This window comes from Lates calcarifer, linkage group LG5 (assembly GCF_001640805.2).
Source record: "Lates calcarifer isolate ASB-BC8 linkage group LG5, TLL_Latcal_v3, whole genome shotgun sequence".
In the NCBI taxonomy this organism is placed as follows: Eukaryota; Metazoa; Chordata; class Actinopteri; family Centropomidae; genus Lates; species Lates calcarifer.
Window position 1 is genome coordinate 2,461,039 of NC_066837.1, and position 13,124 is coordinate 2,474,162.

The 13,124-nt window shown below is 43.1% G+C and overlaps 1 protein-coding gene across 2 annotated transcripts in view; it reads right to left on the reverse strand.

Moving 5' to 3' along the window:
* Positions 1-4,517: 4,517 nt before the first annotated feature.
* Positions 4,518-13,124, reverse strand: part of lcor (ligand dependent nuclear receptor corepressor) — an 81,472-nt gene continuing 72,865 nt past the window's right edge. For both annotated transcript variants that reach the window (XM_018672553.2, XM_018672552.2), the window contains one exon: positions 4,518-10,484. In XM_018672553.2, the coding sequence (XP_018528069.1) occupies positions 9,311-10,484 (1,174 nt within the window). In that variant the 3' untranslated portion in view covers positions 4,518-9,310. The remainder of the gene's footprint in view (positions 10,485-13,124) is intronic.

Sequence of the window (13,124 nt, forward strand, 5' to 3'; positions counted from 1 at the left end):
TCACTGAGTGCTGGTCTGTCTGACCTGGCTATCGATCGCACTCATCAGCTCGACTATAAATACACTGGCTGCTGGGGTTATCTGCATGTAGTGTAGACTTCACAACTGAAAGGTAACAGAGAAGGTACGCGGTCGTCCAAGACACCAAAGTTCAAATTCAGAAGACATCATAACTCGAAAGACGGCAAAAAGAAGCTACGAGAGGATCACAGCAACGCACTGGCAATTTCAACAAAACACAACCCTGCTCATTAGCTGATTTTTTTTCTTGTTTTTCTGTTTTTAAACACAGAAACTAAAAGTCAAGCCCGAGCCCATTACCCTGAAACATCAAAACAAGAGATCAGAGACATCATACAACATTAAAAACTTCCAAACCTTTAAAATATTGAGTCTCTTTTGTGGCGAGAGTTCATGAAATTTTCACCAGCCTGAAATATTAACCAACTGCCAAACATACTGTATGTACTGTACGTAGTAGTAGTAGTTAGTGTGTGTTTTTTTTTTCTAGAAATGGTTCTCAATATTGCAGAGGATAACGACCTCCTTGTTACTGAAAAAACCTCAAGCCCTGTCTTAAAAAATCTAAATCTGCAAGTTCCTCATCAGAGGAGAATGTGGCAAAGCCTCTGTGAAAAGATAAAGGAGAGAGAAAAAGAAAGGTGAAGGCCCAGGGGGCTCTGGGTTGTGGATACAACCCCAAGAGGTGGCAGAGAGATTTATGAAAAGGCCTGATGAGAAGTGAAGGACCTGGGGCTGCCCAGGAACACCCCATCTCTCCTGGGATAAACGAGGGCCTGTCAGCCCCGTGGCGCTCACGCTCCACTGACCAAGGATGCTGAGAGGATGACACATACAGTAGTTAAGGGGCGGAGGGGAAGGAAGGGGGTTAGGACTTTTCATCAAAGAAAGTGACAATAAAATCCAACAGTGTTTACAGAGATGTGTGGAGGGGATGCGTGGCCCTACTTGGCCACCGATGGCAGAGCACCAGCGTCACGGTGCCTCTCTGGTGAATCTCACTTTTGAGTGACAAGACAATCAAGATGTGACACATTTCTGAGAGGGAAAATAAGAAGAGGAAATTGCAACAGTCGGCAAACAATCAAAGGATACTGTCTTCGAGGACCGCCGGTGGGAAACCTGACAAATCATCCAGCCAACTCTTTGCAGCATTTAACTTTCATCAGAACCTTTCCGCACCAGCTGACCTGAACTCAAACGTCTATAAGGCCTAGGAATGCTATGAAATGCTTGCAATGGTACTTCAAATCAACTTTGTGCAGCTGACTTACTCGTGAAGCAGTCAGCACCTGAAAGGATTCCCGGGGGCAAGTCCTCACGACAGACTGAGGTAGCAGAAATAACAGAGACCATCTCAGAGACAGAGCAAAGAGACGGATACAAGATGCTCTCACGTGGACCCACATGAGAGCGAGATAAAGAAAGAGTTGTAAAAATTAGTTGGAAGCATAACAAAGGGAAAGAGGAAATGAGAAGAGGATAAAAGACATTCCATGGCAAATATTAGTTCACTAATGTTGGACTGAGATTTTGTATAATCACGTCTTCTGTTAACAGCATTTTCTGCACATCAGGACTGGTGTTTTTTGCAACAAGATCGGTTCTGCTGAAGCCAAACCTCCACGTTTGTGTACAGATGCAGGAGATAAACTGGTGTTAGCAGAGTTCAGAGCGACAGAGACCAGCTGGTCCACGTAGGTGGCTCTAAAGGTCCAGACACACCTCCACATGGGAACAATGCTGCAAGATTGTCATGGCAACGCACAAGGGCACCTCATGAAATGTACTCTTGTCACAGAGCATTTGACCACATTTCCTTCACACAGTCCTGTTTTTTATTTTTTAAATTTCAGCCTGTACGTCAGGTCTGATGTTTTCGCCCCTAATAATCGCCTCCTTTCTCTAAGTGGAGTTTCAGATCAGCCACGGCACCTTTTAATCGCGTGTGCCGAGGCAACGGTCGTTTGTGAGGCGAATTTCAGCATCGTTCCATTAAAAGCCCGTAGTTTAACTGTGGCGTGGGGGTGGGGATGGCGACCTTCAGCGGCCCTTATTCTTCTCTACTTCACTTAGAGTTCATCCTCACACTCCCATCCACCTCCTCAGACCGTGTCTATCTGGCGGTCTGTCTGGCTGCCATCTGTAAGGAGGCTTTCTGATGAGGCGGAGGGGTGAGACGCATGCCAGCACTGCGGGCTCGTCGGAGGCGAGAACAGCCAGTGTGAGAAAATGTCTGCATACAGGCCTTTCACAGTGCAACATAATCACTGATGAGGAGGGGTGGGGGTGGGGTGGGGCAATTTAAGCCGACAAATTTGACCTGAATCTCACATGACATTTTGCTTCGACAGAAGAAAGTTGCTCTTGAAGCGACGGCTCCGTGATTTCACCCAAGTGGTTAGATTATACGTGATTAAGAAACCAACCCTTAAGGATCAGATTTGAGATTGTGATCAGAGTCTTCAAAAGGCACTCTTGCTTCCACTGACTGAAGAACAACAAATATACAATCACCATCACATTTAATGTGAGTAAGAAGTTAAGAGTGGTCCATGTGGTGAATTTCTTGTTTAGTTAATTCTAGGGAAAGGGAGTGAAGGTGTCTGTTGTGTTGTTTGCTGCGGATCAGCATCATTCCAGAGGCGTGTCTGGCCTTTAAGGTCTGTACTCAGCTCTGCTTTCAAAGCCATACTGCTACTGAGCGACTGCCTCGTCACAAATTCTTTGACATTTACAGCACTTGGCATCACGCTCCACGACAGAGGAGATGCACATTCTAACAGATCTGTTAGCGTCGCTTTGACAAATGCCAGAGGGGAGAAAACAAATGACTGCATGGCAAAACTCACAGGGAGAACTGTCACTGTCAGTAGATGTACTGATAATTATTTCTTAAGAACTGTCCTCAAAGTAGATCTTGTTGCAAGAAAGAGACAGTCTTCTTGGATGTGTAGTTTAAGGGAGTAAATCCAAATCCTGAACTATCCACTGAAAAACAACCTCAGTCCAAGACTAGGAATGGAGAATACAGCCCATAATATTAACTAGTAATGATGTTCTTTGCATTCCTGCTGCTTCTTTTAGCTTGTTATGGTATTTGTGTCTAGGTGGAGAATCCGCAGTAGCCTTGATGGACCAGCATGCAACACCGCTATAAGACACCACAACTCACTTTAACTGGGAAAAGAAAACTCCACATCCAACTGAAAACAAATGCAGCCTGAGCTTCACAACAGTTCTACCTATGTGCACCTCCACCCACAGTTTACACACAGCTGAGTACAACAAAACCATGTGTGTGCGGCGGGTGGAGAATGGGGGAGTGTCAAAATGAACTCTGTGACTTGTAGGCAATCACCGACAGTGGCAGAAACAGATGAGGCAGTTTGAAGGAAAACATATTAAAAAGGGGAAATTAAATTACAACAAAATAACTGCAGGAATGCACAGAACATCACAGACTGATCACATGTCCAGAACAAATGAAGACAGGGGTTTTTTCCTTTAACAAAGAGATCAGTAGGTTGATTTAAAAAAAATAAAAAATAAAAAAAACAAGGAGTCTTTGATGAAAGCAAGGAACAAAACGATTTTCACAGAGGCAGTGCCTGCAGTGTCCCAGTGTGCCAGATCAAAATCAACCAGCAGGGCTGATGTTCTGCAGGCTGTGGACAAAACACACCCACCTGCTTCTAAAAGAGACGCGGCAGACTCCCAGCTTCATAATTATACATATAACCTGCCCACACAAAGTGTGGCTACCTGATGAGGAGGGAGAGTTGCTGTAGGTGCCTCGTGTCTCTATAAATGTGTGTGTGTGTGTGTGTGTGTGCGCACGCTCTGCTCTTCCACGGCTGTATGTGCTAGAGAGAATACAGCATTGTATTCACAGAAACCTGGCTTTCTGGCTTTTAAAGAATTAGTCTTTTCTGTTTCATATGAAAACAAAGAAAAGGAAAAGAAGATGTCATCAGAATAACAACAGTACGAATGACGACAACAACAAACGACGATTATTCAAAAACTGCTTCCTTCAGTTACATCTAAAAATCTGGAAACAAGCCGTACTAAAAATCCTGATTCTTCTTTGTGTTTCTGCGTATTTCTAATATACAATCAGCTGCTTTGAAGTGGTCGGACCTGAGGTATAAATGACAACCAGATATGCAGCGTGACAGAAAAAGAAACAGAAGAAACCTCTCCGCAGAGAGGAGCATGGCAATCATATACATTATGGTTCTTTCTTTCCTGGTAGCCCGCAGCATCACGCACCATCCTGAAACAAAATGGCACATCATGTGGCGTCTACTAAGTGAGGTTACAGTAGTTGCTGTTCGACAATTTTTTCTTCTTTTGTCGTGTTTTTGACAGTCTTTCACTCAGAAGAAAAAAAAAACTAATCAAATAAAAACCAACCTGAAAAGCAAAAGAGAAATCTATTGGCTTACCTGAAGATGCAAAAACAGTAAAATAAATACATATATTCATAGGTATACTGTATAGCTTTTTCATTTTCATCATATAAAGGTACATTTTCCTGTGTGTGGGGTGTTTTTTTGGAATGAAGTGTAAAAGATTTTGGATAGAATATTTTTCTTTTTAAAAGACAGCAGATAAAAGAAGGTTAACTTGTCCACCTGTCCCCCAATCTCCCCTCTGGGTCTCTGATTTCTTTTAGGTGTGAGAAATTAAAAAAAAAAAATCCCCCTGTCAAGTTTCAACCTGGAGTTTTGTTACACCTAAAAACACACAATAAACTTAAAAAAAGGAAGGAAAAAAAGAAACCTCAGTGAACAAAAACACCTTGTTCTTTCTCAGACCAGGGTGGGACCAACATGACTTGTTGCCTCCAGGGTGAAACCAGACGACTGAATCCCAAAATGTTTTCACTTTTGGAGGAAGAAATGAGAGGTTTGCAGCCCTCTCATGCCAAACCCCAACCAGTGCTAAGCTGTGTGATCCCCATGGGTCTCTCTTTTTGTCAATCTGTTGCTCATTCTATAATTCCATAAGGTTTTTTGTTGGAAAAAAGAAAAGAAAACAAAAAAACAAAATACCTGAAAAGAGGTAGGGTGGCAAATATTGGTCAGTCAGACACTTGAAGCGTCTCCCTCCTCCCTTCACAAGAGGGAGGCGAAACAAAGAAAAGAAAAACAATCAGATAATAAAAGAAAAGAAACAGCGGAGGATACTATATTTCCCAGAGTATCGGCTATCCCTTCGCCAGGCTCCCAGGTTAGGGATACATAAAAGTACGAGGCACGGAAAGGAGTCATTATTCTGAGAATGAGGTATAGCACTTGGTCTCTGCTGACCAAGCTGACATATAGTTTATATATTTGTATATATATGTCTATAAATTACATTTAGTACAGGTAGTTAAGTCTGCGCCATTTTCCGACTGACAAATATTGCTGCCCATCCCATTGGCTCGATCCTGAGACATTTACAGTACTGAAGGCTACTGTCGCACGCCCGCGTCAGAAAACAACTGCGTTTCCAATGCAAGCAGCGTAAAGTGAAAAGAAAAGTAAAAGGATAAAAACAACAGTCTGTTTAAAAATGAACGGACAGTGCCATCTTTTTTTTTTTTTTTTTTGCAGATCACTGTTGGCGGTGTTGTGGTTTTGTAAGTTTAAGATATTCATTTCGGTTCACTACATTCATTATGTGAGTATTTGTTAATATATATGTATATAAATAGATATATACTGCTCTCCTAAGTATATAATAGTATGAGGTTTCTTTTAAAAACTGCAGTGAGACTCAGTTGCAAGAAGGAGGACTTTTTCGGACAGGGGGAGCTGTTAACCACATGACTATAAACAATCAATAGAACCAAGAAAAAAAAACAAATGGAATGAAATAAATAAATCTTAAATGGCATGCACCTCAGTAGATAAGATCAGGCTGAAAATGGGACTTTTGTTTTTTTAGAAATTTAAAATTACAAGTATTTTTTGAAAGCAACAAGAAACTTTAAGCACTTTAAGAGTCAAAAAGGATAGAGAGAGAATTTTTGAAAATGATTTAGAGATTTGTGTAAATTATACACAGAGATCGTTTGGCCCTCGAGGAATCACCCCTCTCAGGGGAATTCAGTCTAAGTGCTGTTGGAGTTTATCCATGCAAACCTGTGCATTAAGTGCCAATTATACTATTTCTACACATACATTTTCTTTTTTTTTATTAGCACAAATCCATGCTTTACATGCATTACATGAAACTTTGATTGCCAAAGTTTGTTTGTTCTGTTTTTGAGAGGGAGGGGGCACACTGTAAGTCTGCTATTCACAGCTGGCTGTGAGCAGCTATCATGCCTTTTTAAAAGAGGCGTGTTCATGAGAAGTGCATTACTATCAACACTGGGGCTTCGACCCTGTTTTTACTATCAGATCAGTGCATTGTCCTTCGCTGGGTCCAACTCAACGCGCACAACAACCTTTTAGACACTTCAAATGCTCAGCATTGTCAAAGTGTTGGACGCATTTCATGCATGACGACCCCCCGGCAATGTTGTTGCTCCAGGGGTCTTTTCTAGAGCTTTTCCCCTTGGCCATGCATACCTGCCAATCAAGCCAAGGGAGCTACAAGGCTTAAGGGGGATAACCAATAACCACAGAGGGGAAAATTAAGATTGTATGCAACAGGTAGTAAGTAAGCGAGTCTAATTCTCAGTGATTTGAGCATCTCTGGCTCAGAATTAATTGAGTTGAAATCCTCTCAGCATAACTTATTCAATTGGCCTGACCCCAAAATCAGCCAGAGAAGTGGTGCATGCCATTTTTAAGAGAATAATCAAAGAAAAAAACAAACAAAAAAAACAGATTAAATAAATAAAATATACAATACATTTCAAAAGGAGTGAATCATCATCATTTCATCTGAACAGAGAGGTACAATTCTCATGTTAAAAATCTCACAGACTGGGTGAGCACCAGGCAGTGTTCGGAGCGAAGAGCAACATTTACCACAGAGCAAAAAAGAAAAAAGAAAAAAAAACCATGACAACCAAAAAGCTTTTTTCCGTCAATCTTTTCCTGATGGAAAACACCAAAAGAGCATTTTTTTCTTTCCACCTGTGTCCTCTGAGGGATATTCTTTCCCCGCCTGGTAAAACGCGATGATAGTTTTTCTATCCCTGGTGCTTCAGCAACGAGGGGAGGGAAATCGACAAGACGACACTACACAAAACTCAACATGTTCAAGCTGCTGACCTTTTTTTTCTTTTTCTTTTTTTTTTTTATTTTTGGAGGTAATTGAGAGGAAAAAAAAAGAGTAGTTTGGGTCCAAGCTGCAGCTTTCTGAAAGTCTTCACACACTAAAGCTTTTTTCTTCCATCTCTCAGCCCTCTTCTTCCTGCTCCATATCCCTCAGAGAAGAGCTACACTACATGCATAACCTCAAACAGATTTCCTTCTCTCTTGTTTTTTTTCTCTTATTTTTGAAAAGTGCTATTTTAGAAGTTTAGCGCCACAAGTTCGATCCCTAAACCATCAGTGTTTTCTGTTCTTTTTCATGATTCGTTAGCAGGTCTATCTGCTATGGCGCTGCCATATTTACTCACACACAGCCCCTCCGCGCAGACAAAGCAGTCAGTGAGAGGCGTGTGTTGTCCTCCTGTCTGTCTTCTATAGGTCCAAGAGGAAATTACCATATTTCAAACCCACATCATCTGTCTCAGTTACCCTGAGTTAAAAATGAGGAGAAAAATAATCACCCAGAATCATGGATTGGCTTTTACATAATCAGTCATAATAACTTAAATATATTAAAATCTGCCTTTCCCTCACCTCTATCAACTACCCCTCCCCACTGCATATTGCCCACCCACCACCCTACATGAACACCCCTATATAAATGCACATTGTTGTAGTAAACTGCCTCTAAAACTGTCTTTGATGGTTGAGGGAGAAGAATTTCTTTTAAAACTCGTCAGCTAAGCTGCTTCTGCTTATTTTGATTAGAAAAGGAAAAAAAACAAACAAAAAACATCAGAAATGTATTGTTGTTAGCGAAAACTAGCTAAAAGTCATTAGCTTAGGCTAGCTAAAGCCTTGGATAGGAGCTAGATAATCAACTGGATAGCAGCAGAGTTTCACATTCTGATCCTAAAAGGCCTTCATCAGGGTAAAGATCTCCATGATGTATGTGATGAGGCAACCTGAAGGCGTCTCCGGCATTCCAGGATCAGCAGTGAGACACTGATGGAGGTCCACGAGGTAGCATTCCGCCTTAAAAACAGCTGATCCATTATCAGATTACCCCCCTCAACTTGTCCATTGGCAAAAAAAAGAGGGTTAAAGAGCCTCCTGGATCTGATTATGGATCAGCGTATGCAGGCGATGTGCACCCCTGGCCCATTGCAAGGTTGCGACTGGGCTTCAGAGACAGACCATAATAAGTGCATGATGCAAGGGCAACAATGCCGAGGTAACCTGGTCTGTAAGCGCCAGACCCAAAGTGTAGTGCAAAAGAAAGCAAAACAAATCAAACGAAAAGATAGAGGAAAAGAAGTCAATTATAGAAGTCAGTAGTGTCCACGAAACTCACAAACATGCATCCCTGAATGACTTTTGTGTGTCTTTTCTCGTTCAAAAAGGACGGGTTAATGTTGCTTTCATCCGCACAGAGATTAGCAGAATATCTTAAGGAGGAAAGAAAAGGTTTGCAGTTAAAGCGTCGTGGCTACCTGGCAATAAGAGAATGGGTTTTGATTCAGAACCCTCGTGAGGAATATCAGTGGTATGATTAAATCTTACAGTTGGCTTCAAATGTAATAGACAGTTCACTTACCAATTTTCAGCTAGTAATCCATGAGAGAGGGGAGCGGTAAAGGGACTAAATTGTGAGTTTTTTTAAGGAGTTAATTTTCAACCTTCCCCTCATTTTCTCTCCAAATTGGTCCAAAGCCCAAACTGCATTTATACGCAGCAGTGGTTCAGTGTGTCAAGTTCAGAACAAGGGGGATTGGGTATTTTGGGCTAGGGATTATCAGCATGCTTAAGGAAATTTCATCAATTGTCATTTAACTAATGTCTTTAGCTGCATTTGTTAAGCCTCTGGATATAAAAGCTAAACAAATGCTTGTACAGCGTCGCTCAAGTGACGCTTGTTAAAAACCATCCGATTAGTTGTTTCTCTCCAGTTTGTTTTAAGAATCCTCCTCATATTATCTCTGCGTTTGTGCTCACCCAGATACTGCAAAGTAAATTGGCACAAATAAAGCCCCATCCGTTTTCAAATTACTTAAGTCATTTGTCTGAGGTTTACATGTGTAAGTCTTTTAGTCGATTGGTTTGAAATTGTCATCAATCTCTTCTTTTACATTGTCCTTGAGCTCTGCAGCTGCCAGCGGCCGGCCGTCGTCTCGTGGGGTTGAGGTGGGCGTGTTCTCCGACTCGTTGGGAAAATCCTGGCCACCTGCCTCCATCTTCATCATCAGCTTGAGCTTCTTCTTTGGGGGGTTCTTCAGGGTTCCCATGCGCTCCTTGACCTTGTACTCTAGGGTGCTGTGCGGGATGCCGTACATGTTCTGAGCCTTGGACACGCTCATCTTCCCGCTCATCACCACTGCTATGGCCTCCTCCAGGATCTCGCTGTTGTACTGGCGATAACGGCCCCTCTTCTTCCTCGGCTGCTTGGAGCTCGGGTCCCCTTCCACGTCGGAGGTGGAGTACGCCGGCCCGGAAATGGAGTGCTCCAAGTCAGAGCTCCAGTAGTCGGCTGCCCCGTCCAGCAGGCTTCCAAGGCTTCCTCCCCGGCGGTTCTGCTTAGGCAGGATGGCTCTCAGCTTCCGGCTCAGGGTGTTCTCCCCGTGGCCACCACCCCCAACCCCCATGGAGCCGTAGCCGTACAGCTCAGAGGCATGGGAGTCCCAGGAGAGATCCATGCCCCGAACTTGGGGGATCTTTAGGTCGACAGGAGGTGAGTGGCCCTGGTCTCTCTTGCCCTCATTGTGGTGGTGTTGGGCCTTGGAGACCTGATTGTGGTGGTGATGGTGGAGGGAACTCTTGATGGAGAAGGCTCCGTGGTGGTTGTGGTGGTGATTCTCCAGGAATGTGGGCAGGTCTTTGAGGTCGCTGAGGGCCCCGCTCAGAGCTCCGCTCAGAGCTCCGCTCAGGGCTCCGCTGGCCTGCTTCAGCTTCATCAGGCTTTCGAGGTGGGCCTTGCTTCCCCAGAAAGAGGAAGAGCCCTTCTGGCCGAGCAAGGAGTGAGACTGCCCGTGATTGAGCAAGCCAGCTGACTCTAGATTAGCCAATGAAAGAGCAGCAGGCTGGTTCAGGAGGCGGTGCTTCTGGCTGAGGAGCTCTTCCTTGATGCGCAGCGAGCGGGCCATCGGGGGCTTGAAGGAGTTGGAGTTGACGTAGTTCTCCCTCAGTCCGTCCTGCAAGCTTCTCTGCAGCAGGCCGTCTTCCTCATCCACCTCTGGCGGGGTATTTTCCACTCTGAGGGAAGGTCTGATGGAGGAAAAGAAGAGGAGGATTTCAGAACACTAGAAGGCTTCAAATTTGACAAAATGGTTGCAAACAAGTTGTTATTCTCCGCCCTTAAAAATCAGTTAGGGTGTCTGTGATTGCACTGCACACTGAGGTAGCATAAGGATGTCAGCCATTATGTTTTAATCTTTGATCTCATTATACACACAAATTTAATTCAAAAAGCATCAAACAAAAACATACAAATACACAGCACTTACTTACATTTTTCCTTCAAGCTCAAATGTCTGATTACTGTTTATTTTTTCAGTGCCACACTAAAGGGTGTTCAAATAATATTGGTATGATTCAGAGATGTTGGGGGCAACATGTAACAGCAGTGTCTGCTAAGCCAATCAATAATGTAACAACAAGGGGAGAGGCTTCGAAAGCAAGGACACAACGTTCATGGAAACTGTATAGATTTAGCCAAACCCTTAGACCACAGACCTATCCATATCCTGAATCTACATAATGACCAAGTTCATATACACTGGGTGATGTTTTGTAGGGAAGCAGTTGTAAATAAAATTCACAAAAGAATCCCTCAAAGTAATAAAATTAATCAACCAATCAAAAAAAATAAAATAAAAAATAATAATAATAATTTGGGAGGCCTGTGTCTTGTTTTTAATTATTGTTAATATTCTCAGTGGAGTCTCTTGAATTGCTCCACGTCAGATGAATCAAGGCTGTACTGAGGTGAGATTCATAAATACAGAATGTCCTCCAGGTAATAAGCGCTGGTCTGCAAGCATCTTGCATTTCAATGTTTCAAATTTCTGGAAACCATCTCTGCTGCTGAAACATACACTTACATGCAAAGTGCCTCCACTTGAACTGCTGCAGCCAGTGTTCCTACTGCTAAGTAACTATAGCAACAGTGGACAGGCTCTTTAAAAAAATGTTCCCTTAGGTTCATAATAACAGGAAATAGCTTGTCAAGTCAGCGGATGGCAAGGGAGAGAAGAAACTTAAGGGAAATACTGTCTCTCTCCTTATATATTCTGGTGAGCTACTGACTGTGCAATGTGGGGAGTCCTCAGCAGGAGCTTTAAGACAGATTATCACAGTGGGCGGTCTCGGACTCGTTGAAAACAATACAGGGTTAACGAGAGGCTTGGAGTCTATACTCTAATAGAGCGTTCTGTTACAGTAAGCAGACAGTCATCGGGGGGGAGGCTGTGCCAGACAGTAATGGTGGATCTGAGGATTCAGTGTGAGCATACATTTGAAAATAAAAAGACCAAAGAAATACACACAACAGAGGGGGATCCCCAATGAGATGGATAGAAGGAGGGTTTCAGCATCTGGGTGTATGATCTGAGTTCCCTTAGGCTCACATGGTTTTTGAAGTATGGCTTTATCCTGGAGGTTTAATTTTTGTATAAACGTGTTCAAGCCAGCAGCAGATTGTACTGTATTCTTCTTATGTAAAATATCCTCTGAAACAGCATTCACTCCATCAGTTTGTAGCTTCTAAATACTTCAGGACCGACCCACTTAAAAACAGTAAAATTATGAATTGAAAATAAAATAATCCACATTTTTAAAGATATTTTCCTGCAAACACGGTTGGAAAAGAATTTGAAATTAAAGGCCAGTAACCTGTAAAGCACACACACACACACACACACACACCTGCTGTGGGCTTTGGGGATTGTTTGGCTGCCAAAGACGAGGTGTTTGTGGGGGTGGAACTACAGGCTCCACCTCCTCCTGTAGTAAATATTACATGACCTGATCATTAGACACTCGCAGTGAGGCTCCGGGGGCCTTAGGTACCTCAGGCGAGAGACTGAGTCCTGTCCTGGGGGTGTTAGGGTGCTGTTTCTAATTTAGCTTTTAGTCCTGTTGTGGAAATACTTCAACATGCCCATGTTTACCTGCTGAGCCCTCGCTTGTGGAGTGTGTTGTCAGGCAATATCTGGTTGTGTTAAAGCAAAAAAAAGAAAGCTGGTGTGTAGAAAAGGCTCACAGTACTCACTGAGGTCGGAGGTAGGAACACTGGCGATCAAACAGCTTGTAAACAACCAGTTAAGTCAAAGTATCTAAACCACTTTTTGGGGAGTAAAAGCCAAATTGATGGATGTGCTCAGACAGCAGGTTGATGTTAAAACCAGGAAATTGGTCTGTAAAATGTGATGGATCTTTACAACAGGCTAAAACTGACAAAAATAAGACTCTAAGTGTTATAAACCTGAAATATACCCAGTTAAATGCCAGGTCCATGACTGAAAAAATCCACAGCAGCTGTTCATTGATAATCCTTTCTGTTCGTTTTAATTCAACTGGTGCGCTCAGCACTTGGTTTGGTAGCTTTGTATCTGAGCAGCATTAGCTTTCAGCAGGAAGAGCGGCTCATGTGGTGGTCCTTTGAGACGTTTGTTAACTGTAATGTCAATGCAACACCTCTCACATCTAAGTTCAGAAAGCAGCTGGAGGTGTATTCACTGCTCGGATCAAACAGACGCTGCCCACATGGTGGGCGCAAGATTTCTGTGCCCACGTCCTCCACCGCTGCAGCCTCTCCGCACTCCACCGTTTGGGGCCGCTCTGCGTATCGAACCTCGCCTAATCCATCTCTGACCTACAGATCAAAAGTATTCCTGGAAATGGCGG